The following is a 12,002-nucleotide window of genomic DNA, read 5'->3' on the forward strand; positions in this document are numbered from 1 at the left end:
CGTAGACTTGCTAGCGATTTGTACTATTTTTCTTTCAATCAGAAAAAAAAAGTTTGTGTCATTGTCAGTTTTTTTCTTGGCACAACTATGTAGACGGAGATTTCCATTGTTTAAAGGCCACCATTTTCCATGATGTGTTAGCTTTAACTTCATCTGACGTAAGAAGCAAGAAACAAGAAGCAAGAAGAGTCACCAAGCTAGGGTACGCAAATAGATCATTTTCGTGACGACGTGTTGTCCACTTGACCTTAAATAAATGTCACTAGACGTTTTTAATCTTACGCAACTGTATATTAATCGTTGTTTAGTTGCCAAGTTGTTCAACTGGAATTAGATGCGCGGCTCCCGTTCGTCAACTCCTCTAAACAACGCGAAGTCATGCGAGACATGTTATTGTTTTCTAAAGCGTCGTCTACAAAAATGACACAACGAATTAAGTGATAAGTTTAATTATAATTAACTAATTTATTATGTTACTCGGGTTGAAAGAGTATAAGCAATATATATATATATATATATATATATATATAGAATTGAGCTCCTATACTTTTAAAAGTACCAAGTCATTGGTACTTGTAAGTTTTCGGTCCTTAGATTAAGAAATATGCGATTAGGATGATGTGGGTTCCCTAGGGTTGAGTGGATAGTTGGTTTAATAGTATAATCTAACGGTTGAAAATGATTAAAGACGTAGATCTAACGGTAAAAAACTTACAAGTACCAAGTGCTTGGTGCTTTTACAAGCNTATATATATATATATATATATATATATATTGAATTGAGCTCCTATGCTTTTATAAGTATCAAGTTATTAGTGCTTGTAAGTTTTCGGCCCTTGGATTAAGGGATGTACGGTTATGATGATGTGGGCCCTATAGGATTGAGTGATTAGTTGATTGAATAGTATAATCTAACGGGTGAAAATGATCAAAAGCGTAGATCTAACGGGAAAAAATTCACAAGCACCAAGTGCTTGGTGTTTTTACAAGCACCATAGCCGAACTCATATATATATATATATATATATATAGAGAGAGAGAGAGAGAGAGAGAGAGTTGGACTGCGCTACTATTAGTAGCAAAATCTCATTGTTGCTACCAGTTTTTTAGCCTTTGGATCAACTCTTTTCATTATTTCTAATCATTGGATTAAATACTATAACCCAGACCACTCAACCCTAGGAGGACCACTCAACTCTAACCGACTAATATCATCCTGACCCTACAATTTTTCATCCAAGAATTAAAAACTTGATAGCAAAAAGAGCGTTTTACTATTAATAGTATTCCAGCCTAATTCTATATATATATATATATATATTCTTATTAATGAAGCAAATATTTTTCATCAAATATCACATTGAGAATACTTTCTATATAACCGGATGGTAATTTAATATTCCTATAGTTAAAAGTTTATAATATTTTCACTACTTCGATCACCAACATATTTTACCACTATTCAACTTAAATTGAATAATAAAAATTTAAATACTTTCAATCAAATATATAGGAGATTAATACTAGAATATTACAAATCGCGGACCAAACAGAGAAATTAGTATCATTACCATACATTCCTCCAAATAATATAAATTAGAATTAAATACTTTTTCGAGCAAAACGTGTATATTCGTGTGTTTTATGAACATCTTAAAAGAATTTTTTTTAAAAAGATGTGAACCATAAAAAATAAAATAGGACATGATTACTATGTTTATTTAATACGTGATATCTACTTTCAACACCTTACTTCGATACGTGTTAGGCCCAAAATTAAGGATTACTAGCGACACGGATATCTAATCGAATGTAATTACATGACATTTATATATTAAACCATTTTTGATTATATGTAGTATATAGAGCCAACTCACGTGGATGATAGGTGCTACTGGCCCGTGCCACAATCAACTTTGTGTGCTTGGTGCAACTATAGCACAAGAATATGGAGATTAGAAGAAGAAATTAAGAGGAGGAAGAAGAGGAAACTAGAAGAAGATGATGAAGATTGAGCACAAAGAAAGAAACGCAGAAGTGGAAATTAAGGAGGAAGAAGAAGATTAAGAAGATAAAGAATTAAAGATGGTGAAGAAGAAGAAAGAAGAAGAAAAAGGAGAAGAAAGAAGAAGAGCATTTAAAAAAAAAAACAAGAATGCAAAGAGGAGAAGAAGAATAATTAAGAAGGCGAAAGAAACAGAAGAAGAAGAAGAAGATAGATGGAGAGGAGGAAAAGGAGGAGAAGGCATTAGTGGCCGGCCAGAAATTATAGCTGTGAAACAAGTTCTCATACTGTGTGAAAGCTAGCTCTTGAACCAGCTCAAAATTACGAGCCAATACCCTCGTGCATTGTATATATATAGCCCAAGATTTTTATTTGGATAAATTACACTTTTGGTCCTCAAACTATTAATGGCAAGACACTTAGTCATTAAATTTTAATTTATTATAATTTTTTATTTGAACTTTTTAAGTTATTACAATCAAGCCTCACAACCTAATTTTCTTGACTAAATATTAATGAATTATTAATATGAAAATGATGCACTATTTTAGTTATTATTGTATCATCAATTACGACATTACGACATCACTTCTATATTAGTAATTAATCACCATTTTGATTAAAAAAATTGGATGGTGGAATTGGATTGGAATAATTAAAAAAGTTCAAGCCAAAAATTGCAATGAATTGGAGTTTGAGCTCTAAAGTATCACGTGTCCCATAGTTTGAGGATCAAAACTATATTTTACCCTTTCGTTTTTATTCAACATGAGTTTATTATTTTAACAAACTTCAGGTTGTTTAAATAAAATAATAGTTTAATCTTTGAAAATTTTGATTTTACATTCTAACATTTTGGTTCATGTTATGTAAAGTCATTTGATGACTCTAAAAAATATAGCTTACGCTCGATTTATGCATACAACCATATTTTGGTCTTTATTTATCCGATATATATGGTTTAATCTCCATGCCCAAAAATTGATGGATCTAAACTATGTGATGTATAATGGACAGATGATACGCAGTGCACAAATATACAGATGCACTAGGTTCAGATAAAAATTTTGCAAGAGACAAGTCAAATAAATTGAAGATAATTAATAAAATCAAATTTTCAATTATTAGATAGTTGTATACAAAGGACTCAAAATGATCAATTTTATATATTTTCATATAGATATAGACAATTCAGTTTAAACTTTTAGATCCTATTTGGATGTTGGTACGAGAATTTTCCCTTGTAACCAAAAGCTAAGAATTTAATTTTCGTCTCTTGAAAGTTTTTTTTTTTTTGAGAGAAAAAGATTACATGATATCCGCATCGTTTACTTTTTATAAAAATAAACTTGAAAATATGAAACAACTAGATTTCGAACTTGAAACCTCGGATACCAGCTACCAAATTTTTTGAAAGATTTTGGTATTCATAATACAATAGAATAATGTGTTTCACATACGAAATGGTTTATTTTATTTCGAAAAAAAGACTTTTAAGGTCTAGCTTTTGTTTTGATTGACGAAACTGTAGGGTGAAATGGCTCTACCAAGAGTGGGACACCTGCTGTTTGTTCATAATAAACAAGCATCATGGACCGAAAGTGACAATATATCCGAGACAGATACACCAACAACCCATCACAACCTCAGCAATTAATAATATCTAACAATTTTTCTACTCTTGCAGGCCAACTTGTATACTATATATAGGTCGGGAAGACTAGGAAGAAGTTAGGTTCTTAATTTGGAAGACTAGCAAGGAGTTAGCTAATAATCTTTGAAGGATCTCCCGCGCCCTCAACAAATTGAAGAGGAGGTGGCCAAAGATTTACTCAACTGTACAAGCTAGATTTAAATAGTGTGGACAAGAAGATACTATATATATATATATAAGCTAGGATTTGGTATCTTTTATTTCACTTATTTCACCGGTGACCACATGCACCCACACAATCTCGTGGGCATTATAACATAAAAATATAAAATATAAAATCAGAGTGGTTGATAGATATGTTTGTCAATATATATGTTATAAGAATGATATGTAATTACGTAGGGGTATAATGGTTAGCCCAAGCTTAATTATCTGGTACGTCTAGCTAACAATGTAACATGTCTTATGAAATTCATCTGGTTGAAAATTGAATGTCTATCATTTCTGTAAGTTCTTAAACCATTCACGTACATGTAAATCAATCAACTCTATACGGTAAACTTAATTCTCTACTTTTGTCATCCTCACAGGCACGGTATTTAAGTTCTTGCAAGTCACTATAAACTCTCTCACTTGAGCATATACGTCGATTGATATCTAACGCCTTTCTTTGTAAATTAAACTATCAGACTCTTTATATATGGATCATTGCAACCCCCCCTGAACTCAAGACAACGCGCCTAACCTCTACGTCGACTCGGTTCTTTTTTGAGTGCAACAAAGTAGCATGTCATACTTTTATGATTTTTTGTGAGCATACATGCATGTCACGATTATAATCATTTTCTCTGCGTTGATTATATACAATATTAGTTAGGGGTGTAAACGAGCCAAACACGAGTGAGTTGGGGTCGTCTCGTGTTCGGCTCGTTTATTAAACGAGCCAAACATGAGCTGGCTCGTTAAAGTATCGAACCGAAAAATTCAGCTCGTATTCCGCTCGTTTATTAACGAGCCCAACACAAGCTGACAGACGAGCTGGCCAACGAACAATAAATTAAAAAAGAATAGATTAAATATATATAAAAAATAAATTTATAAAATCTTATCTATTAGACTTTCATCTAATTGTTGAAACTTTACATATAAATAAATCTTTTTATAAGTAATCTCGCATTTATATTTTTATTTTGCTAAAATTTAAATAATAAAAATATATATTATATATAATTATTTATTTATATATATATAAATAAATTAAATAAATTATATAAATATAAAATATATGTATTTGAGCTCTTATCGAGCCGAACACGAGCGAGCTAACCCCAGCTCGTGTTCGGCTNTCATTTATTAAACGAGCTGAAAAATCCAGCTCGTGTTCGGCTCGTTTACTAAACGAGCGAGCCGATCTCGAACTCATTTCGAGCCGAACACGAGCTGGCTCGCAAACAGCAAGCCGGCTTGCCAACCCTAATATTAGTTTGTTATTTTCTTACATTTACGATCAATTTAATGTCTGAAATAGTTAGCGTACATTATTAGAATTTTTCTTTCTTTATGTCATGTAATTATTATATTGTATGAGACGGTTAAATATTGTTGTTGCAAACTCAAGCTCTTACCTCCCATTCATACAACTTTCCGTTTTCGGCAATGCGGATATATACCTCCAATATCATTCCTTTCGTTCCCTAGCTCTCCTCCTCTTCCGCAAACCGTCGAACACTTCATGGGCGTGAACGGTGAAGTGAAACCCACTCACGACAAATCGCTCCTTCATTCGTACGCTCATGTTTTAACCATGCACAAGTAAATGTATAAATAAATAAATAAATATAAAGAGTTATGGGGAGAGAGAGAGAGAGAGAGAGAGAGAGAGAGAGATGGGGGGATCGAGAGAGAGCTTGGCGCGACCACCTCGTCGATGCTCGGCACCGTTGATTCCTCCGATCTGGGCGGAGACGGCGGAATCCATCGCCTACGATTCCGCCACGTGGCCTCCGCCCATTGCCTTGGTTTGTGGGCCCGGAAACAGTGGCAAGTCAACTTTTTCGCGCCTCCTCCTTAACACCCTTTTAAGAAGGTCTCTGTACCGAGTAGTCGCTTTAGCTGTTCCTTCTCATTATTGCTCAAATTTTAAATATTTATTGAAATAAATTTGATAATTATAATTTTCCAGTACCTTATTACTATGAGTTTATTTTCACGTTGGATACAGGTATAAGAGAGTGGGGTATTTGGATACGGATGTGGGACAACCGGAGTTCGCTACACCCGGTTGTGTCTCCCTGCATATCGTCGATAAGCACACCCCTCAAGGCATGCATTCGTTTTATTTTACTCTTCTTTTACATTATTTTTTTTAAAAAAATACAATTAAGAATATTGTATTTGATCCTCAAAAAAATTAAATAAATAAAATAAAATAAAGGGTATGGTAGTAACGGACATTGCTTCTTTCTGTGGTTGCAGATTTGACGATTCTGTGCTTGAAGACACCAGAGAAGTACACATGCAGTCACTAGCCACTATTTATGTTCTTATTGTTTTCCGTATCAGTTTTATGGGGGTGATTGATAATGCATTTACATCGTGATTTATGATCTACTAATCTTTTTTAAAGAATTTAATATATAATCCTGTTCCTGCGTAAGTTATATTTCTCTAATTGTCTAAAAACAGTAACTATTAATTGCTAATTATTTGTTTGATCCACATTTTTTTGAGTTTGATTTCCTTCTGATAACTTTGTTGCATTTTTTTTCCTTCATCAGGTGCTTCTTTTTTGGTGATGTTTGCGCAAAGAAAGATCCAAAAGCGCATTTAAACTATATCTGCACACTCTATGATTATTTTCTTATTAACTACCATCAATTTGAGGAGGTTGATGATCCTGGGAAAGCCCCTGTGCTACCTCTTGTTGTTAATACCTCAGGATGGGTAAAAGGTATGCCTACATTGCGGCAGTTTCCCTCGACAAAGTGTTCTGTATTGTTGCTATAAATTAAACCGCATTTTCTCATCATAAATTCAAGTACTTGGTAATAATAAGTTGACATGTTCAATCCTTTTCTTATTGAAGGCACTGGATACGTTACGTTGGTGGAGATGCTGAGGCATATGTCTCCCACTCATGTAGTGCAGATTCGAGTTTCCCCGGAGAGTAAGAATCTACCGAGCGGGAAATTTTGGTCAGACGGAAACCAAAACACGCCGGTTAATGTGATCGAAATACACGGGACAGGCAATGATGCTTCTGTTCGCTCGTATGTGAAATTGATGTCATACCTACTCTAATAAGCTTTCTTTTCTGTAATTGTAGAAGAATGAATGGTGGATGTTGTGTGTATGTTTTTGGCTGCATGAATGTGTTTTCGATTGTGTCTTTATTTTGCAGGGTTTCGACTAAAAGAGAGGCGCGCATTATGCGAGACATTCGGATAATTTCTTACTTCAGGCAGTGCTTGCCAAGAGATTTTAAGATCTCAACCTACACAGAGCTACGTCGATGCTTGGCCTCTATTGCTCCTATCGGACTTCACCTCTCCAGCATAAAAATTGTGCATCTGCATTGCCAGGTGATCACTTGATTATTTTTACTTTTATGCTCCAACAAAAAATATATTGATATTCTCACAGAAGAGCGAAACAAGTATAGTATAATGAATTATAAGAATACTTGTTTGCAATGGCCTTTGGTTCATAATTTACTTTTCCATCAATAAAATGCAAAGTCACCTATCTTTTGCACATTTACAAAGAAATATATTAAATAATCTGTTGATTATAACTCGTAAAGTCACACACCAACTTATGTTGATGTTGTGTTTATTCTACACTTGATAGGTTCCAAGTAACATGATTTATGAGAGTTTGATTGGTTCGATCGTCGGCCTTGCTGATAGTTCCTTGTTTCCTACCTCATCTAGATGCTGCACACCTTGGTGCCTTGGACTAGGTAAGTTTCAATTATACTACCTGATGAGCTTAAAGTCTAGTACTATGGAAAGATAAATAGATTGTGGAAGGCCTGGCCCGATCCCCCCAGCCCGTAAAGGCCCATGAATAGTTCTATTTGGGAAAAAAATTCTAGAATGTACCAGATATATTGGTGATGTGGCGTAACAAACCAATCAAATATCCCCATTTAGAGATTATGTTCCATCATGATTGTAAAAAAATATTTTTATTGTACTTTTGTTTGAAAAGAAGAAATGTGATTAGCTTGTTATTGATGACGTGGTGCAAGTGTGACAGTGTAGAATACCTCCTATTTGGGAGGTAAATTGTGACTCTTTGGATGATATCTTATCATCAGCATGCCTAATACAGGGATTGTCAGAGCTGTAGACAATTCAGAGGATCGGATTTATGTGATTACGCCTGTTTCTCGCCGGGTTCTGGAAAGAGTTGATCTTGTTTTTCAGGGATCTGTTGAGATCCCTACTTGTCTTTTGCAGGTAATTGAGTTCACAGTGCTCTGTTTTTGCTGATTTACAAATTTCAGAATAACTTTTATGCTTCATTTCAAGATAATAAGCATAAGGCACTGTCAAACTCAAGCCCAGAGGATGAATTTGCTTTGTGTATCAACTTAAACTCACATTATCACGATCGCCATTAGATTAATCGAACCTTCAACCAATTAGATTCGATCCAAAATTTTATAGTGTTGCTCTCAATTTTATAGTTCACTCCTTGTTCCTTTTGTTTGAACTTACTGTTACCTACTCAACATACGCATACTTAGCGTCAAGGAGAATCAAACACTTAATACTGATTTTCATGGTTTGGGCCATCATATTTTGTGATAAGCAGATGCTTAGATGGTGGATTATAAATACTTTATTCATACATCTCTGAACCTCTTCTGATCGTAATTTATGCAACTTCGCAGGTAGAAGCACCTACACTTTTGGGGCTCTCTAAGATGAAGCAGCTTTAGGAAAGTAGATTAACATATGTTGGTTTCAATTGTTACAGCCAATCACCATATACTATACTATTATTTCTCAAAAAAGAAAAAAAAAAACCAAAACTGCTTGACATTCACTAATTCATGTTGACAAAGTTGAAAAGTTATGGATTGATTTTAATTTCCTTATTTTTGTCATTGGTGGTTTTTTGGTAACAGTTCGTTATTAGTAATTAACTAGGCAAACTAGAACAGCCAAAAAAAAAAGAGAAGAAAATATTCTTTTTTTTGAGAGAGAAAGAAGAGAATATTCTCAATAGCTTGTTTCAATGGATAAAAAAGAAGAGGAAAAAATAAACAGAGTTGGGAGAGTAAATTATGATCTGTCAAATGAAACCTGAGAGGAACAAGGCAGACAAACAGAGGGAGAAACAGAGTATACAAATGGTTTTAAAGGCAGAAAAGAAAAGAAAAAGAAGCACGCGGCATTTCTTATAAGCAAAAGAAAAACATACATGTTCTAATCGTTCAGCATTCAGAAAGCTATTAAAAATTACACAAAGCATTGGATACCAAAGAAGCGCAGCTGTGTCGATGCTGTAAGTTACAAAATTGTTCCATAGCGCAGGTACGAAACTTAAAGCATGTCACAAATATCATCATCTTTTAAATCTGTCGGTAATAAGTAGCTGTCGGGAGCGTAGATGGAAAGCCAGTAGAAGCCGAGGCCGACCGCCAGGGCCGCGGCGCACCAGACGACCGCAAGCATCATGTCTGCCACTCCGTAGGAGAGCATTGCAGTTATGAAAGAGGCGAGAAACCACACGGCAGTCCTGAGACGGCACCGCCGCGGGGAATTGGAATTGGGCGGCGCAGCTACGAGCAGGTGAAGGATGTGAAACATCAGCAGCAGGTCGAGGAAGGAGAGAACGACGAAGGCCACCGGCCATGGGTAGCCCCTCGCCCGATAGACCGCCACCGCGGTGTTGAAGGCAAGGAAGATCAAAGCTGCCGACGGCAGCCTGGAGAAGGCGTCTAACGCCCGACGGGGCTGCGCCGGAGGAGGATTTTGGTTTTGGTTTTGGTTTTGGTTGGTGTCCTGGCGGTTCTGTTCAGCACGAGCTTTCTCGTCTGCCATGGCTGCAAGAATGAATGGAGTAGGGGGAAAACTCCTTGTTAACTTATAAACTAGAAAATCATAAACCAAAACGCGCGGGATGGAAATGAAGAAACGCTGGAATTGCGTCCTGAGCAACGCTATTTATACTTGGCTGTGACCGGATTTTGTTGGAGAAAAAATCAAAATTTTTATATTTTATTATTATTATTATTTTATTTTATTTTATTTATTATTATTGTATTTCAATGCGGACGCTACGCTCGTGCTTCGCGCGCCCACTCCACGCAAGCTCCGCGCACGCTCGCGCGCTTTGTGCGGACGCCTTCTGTGTAGAACGTTGGTAACAACATTCTAATTACACCAATATTTATTAAATATTGATTGATGTATGGGTGGAACTTAAAGAGTCATGTGAATGTGCACATGACTGAGAGATAATTTCAAGAATTAGTTTTTAAATTATTTGCTATTTTCATTCACTTCGTTTGAACTTTTTTATCATCGGATTCTGAAAGAGTTTTCGTTAATTTCTTCCGCGTTCGTATTCATAAGAAAAGGAATTTCGATCGTATTTTAGGACGGTCTTTCCGATTAATCCCGCATGAAAGACGGAAATACGTCTTAAGACAGTACTTCGTACATTTTCGAATCAATCAAAATTTTTATTTAAATTTTTACATTTAACTGTAAGTTGGTTTATTTATTTATTTATATCATAAAACCGGTTAGATTCTAATCATAATTGAATTTTTCGTTGTTGTTTCCCTAACAGGAATTGCTTTTGTCTGTGGAGGAATCGTCCTATTTATATGTACCTGAAAGGGAGTGGATTTAAAGATAAAAGAGGAAAAATTAGTATTAAACCCATTTACTTTTGAAAACACTGGGGACGCGCTATAATATTTGACAAAGTTAATTATTTTGTTTAACAGTAATAGATATTACAAAAAACTTCAAAAAATCTCTATGTAGTTTCGCACTTTCTCAGTTTACTATCATGTGATTTAAAATGTATTAATTTATCCCCCTGTGATTTTGTTTTTCTTTTTTTAAAATTAATTTTATTATTTTTTTTCTTAAATCAGTGACAAAGTTAAAATTAAAAAGTACTAAAGTAAATATTCGATAAATCTAGATGGGTATAAAAAGTTTTTGTATATAATTTAACGAAATATTAAAAAAAAAATGCCGAAAAGATAAAAACAAAACCACAGGAAAGCAAATTGATACACTTTAAACCACATGGTACTAAAGTGAGAAAGTGCGAAACTACAGGAGGGGTTTTTGAAGTTTTCTCTAGATATTAGTATCAAATTATATATAATTAACAGTTAATGAAAATAAAAAATATCAAATCACAATTCGCAATAAAATTCAAAAATATTAAAATATATACATATTGAACGAAAAAATTTGGACTAAAATTATAACACCAACTTGAAAAATAAGAACACCAACTTCATTTATTATTAAATTTTTTTATAAATATATTATTTTTAGAAATATTTTTTAAAAAATATAAATAAATTAGGGCAGATTCAACACGAGTCAAATGTTTTTTTCGTTTCACAACCCAAATTTGCTTCGAATAAAAAAAAAATCATTCTGTTTTCCGTCTTTTTTTTTTCTTTTTTTTTTTTTTCGTTTACCATCCATAAGAGCTCCACCAACCGGAATTTCTTTGCATCTGAGAGAGAGAGAGAGAGAGAGAGAGAGAGAGAGGGCGGCTTTGCATTTATCTAATAAAAAAATTGGGTGGCCAGTAAATTGCATTTCTATCTTCTTTCAGGCTTGCCTTACGATTTTTCATTTTGATATCGAGATAATCTTTCTCCGTTTTGTAATCAAGTTCTTAATATATATATTTAGATGACTCCGCCTAATCAAAGTCACTCGGATCAAATGCCTGTTAACTGTACAAAAAGAAAAAGATATTGCCGACGTTTTTAAAGCTTATGTTGCAAATACGATTCGATGTTTGATGCTTTTGGTTTTTCCGTACATTTACATGACACGGCATTAATAAGGGGCCCACTGAGTTTCTCTATTCGCACTCGGTTTCACGCCAGTTAGTTGGGTTTGCACGACTATTCTTTTCCCGAGAATAAATAATCATTTTTGTTTATTTCGAATCTAGAATGTTCCGGGGCTGTTACGGTCAAAAGAAGTCCAAAAATCAGAGGAGCATTTATAGACCATATGTTATTTATTTATATATTTATTTATTTCAGTGCAGTCTTTTAGACTGCGTTTGGTTTGAGGGATATTCCAGAATAAGACAAAATATCTCTCTTTGTTCTCCCAA

General features: G+C 34.5%; 2 protein-coding genes across 2 annotated transcripts; one reads left to right on the forward strand and one right to left on the reverse strand.

The window, feature by feature from the left end:
- LOC109716905 (polynucleotide 5'-hydroxyl-kinase NOL9-like) lies at positions 5,531-8,775 on the forward strand. Its single transcript, XM_020242515.1, has 9 exons — positions 5,531-5,745; positions 5,881-5,981; positions 6,135-6,168; positions 6,437-6,609; positions 6,745-6,928; positions 7,060-7,240; positions 7,509-7,620; positions 7,995-8,122; positions 8,560-8,775. The coding sequence occupies exons 1-9, from the start codon at positions 5,546-5,548 to the stop codon at positions 8,605-8,607; spliced, it is 1,161 nt and encodes a 386-aa protein (XP_020098104.1). The 5' UTR covers positions 5,531-5,545; the 3' UTR covers positions 8,608-8,775.
- LOC109716906 lies at positions 8,926-9,784 on the reverse strand. Its single transcript, XM_020242516.1, has one exon. It carries the CDS (start codon positions 9,713-9,715, stop codon positions 9,215-9,217), a length of 501 nt encoding a protein of 166 aa, XP_020098105.1. The 5' UTR covers positions 9,716-9,784; the 3' UTR covers positions 8,926-9,214.

This window comes from Ananas comosus, linkage group 11 (genome assembly GCF_001540865.1).
Source record: "Ananas comosus cultivar F153 linkage group 11, ASM154086v1, whole genome shotgun sequence".
Taxonomy (NCBI): Eukaryota; Viridiplantae; Streptophyta; class Magnoliopsida; order Poales; family Bromeliaceae; genus Ananas; species Ananas comosus.